The sequence below is a fragment of the Caenorhabditis briggsae genome (assembly GCF_000004555.2).
Source record: "Caenorhabditis briggsae complete genome, chrIV, whole genome shotgun sequence".
In the NCBI taxonomy this organism is placed as follows: Eukaryota; Metazoa; Nematoda; class Chromadorea; order Rhabditida; family Rhabditidae; genus Caenorhabditis; species Caenorhabditis briggsae.
This window is the reverse complement of record NC_013487.2, coordinates 7005579-7006595: the sequence shown is the minus strand read 5'-3', so window position 1 is coordinate 7006595 and position 1017 is coordinate 7005579. Positions and strand designations below refer to the sequence as shown.

General features: G+C 39.5%; 1 protein-coding gene across 1 annotated transcript in view; it reads right to left on the bottom strand.

Moving 5' to 3' along the window:
• Positions 1–83: 83 nt before the first annotated feature.
• CBG05427 overlaps positions 84–1017 on the bottom strand; it is a gene marked incomplete at both ends in the record, with an annotated part of 1805 nt that continues 871 nt past the window's right edge. The window contains 2 exons of the mRNA XM_045235411.1: positions 84–776; positions 825–896. Of these exons, the coding sequence (XP_045100787.1) occupies positions 84–776; positions 825–896 (765 nt within the window). The remainder of the gene's footprint in view (positions 777–824; positions 897–1017) is intronic.

Below are 1017 nucleotides of genomic sequence, written 5' to 3'. Positions count from 1 at the left end.
ATAGAGCATAGTTACAGCGATCATGTCTTCTGGATGATGAGTCATCGACTGAAAATAATACGTAATTAGTTTAGAAAACTTATTTAACAGCTTACATGAACATACTGCTCATTGATCAATTCCTTGTTGCGTCTAGCTTCCAAGAACATTTTTGCTTCCGCGGAGTTTGGGTTGTTCTGAATGATTTCCTCTTTATGAACCTCCTCTTCAATGTATGAACGGAAAAATGCCTCGAATTCTTCTGAAAATAAAACGAAATTAAATTTTAAAATACAAAGAATAGACTCACTGTATGTCTGGTCCTTATTCTGAGTAAACCGTTCAACGAGATCCGGAAGTTGAAATGCGAGCTTATGTGCCTCATTTTTCAATCGGAAGAACATGTTTTCTGTCAGAGCTTTGAGCATAGATGGCTTCTCCAGAACTTTCCGAGAGAACATTGTTTTAATCGATCCATCATCGCCGTCGTCAGCCTGTTGTGAAGTACGAGCATTTTGATTCGATGATGATGAAGGAGCTGTGGTTTTTGCTTGATTAAAAAGGTTCGAAGCAGCAGAAGCGAACTGGGTTATAAGTCGGACTTGTGCTGGAACGATAGACCGGATGTCTCCAGACGGGCATGGGAAGGAAGTTGTGTAGACGTAGATCATAGAGAGGGAATTGACTCCGAGTTGTTCCAAAGTGGTTGCCGGCCCGTTTCCGTTTCCCTCCGTAACGTCATACACGATAGCCATATCCTTCCAAACCAGAATAGCATCGCTGTGAAGATCTCCAATCTAAAAATATAATTTTGCACATTTTTAAATAAGAGTATTCAGGCTAACCGTCGTGCTTGGTGTCACAGTTATCTTCTGCAGTGGCGCATCATTGACAGCAACACTCACTTGAAAAGACATCTGAAATTGAAAATTGTATATGATAAACATCTTTTAAGAGTTAGAGCAACGTTACGGATGAATGATTCGGACCTATTCTATCAAAATCGTAAAAAGTGATACAAATCGACCTTAATTTATA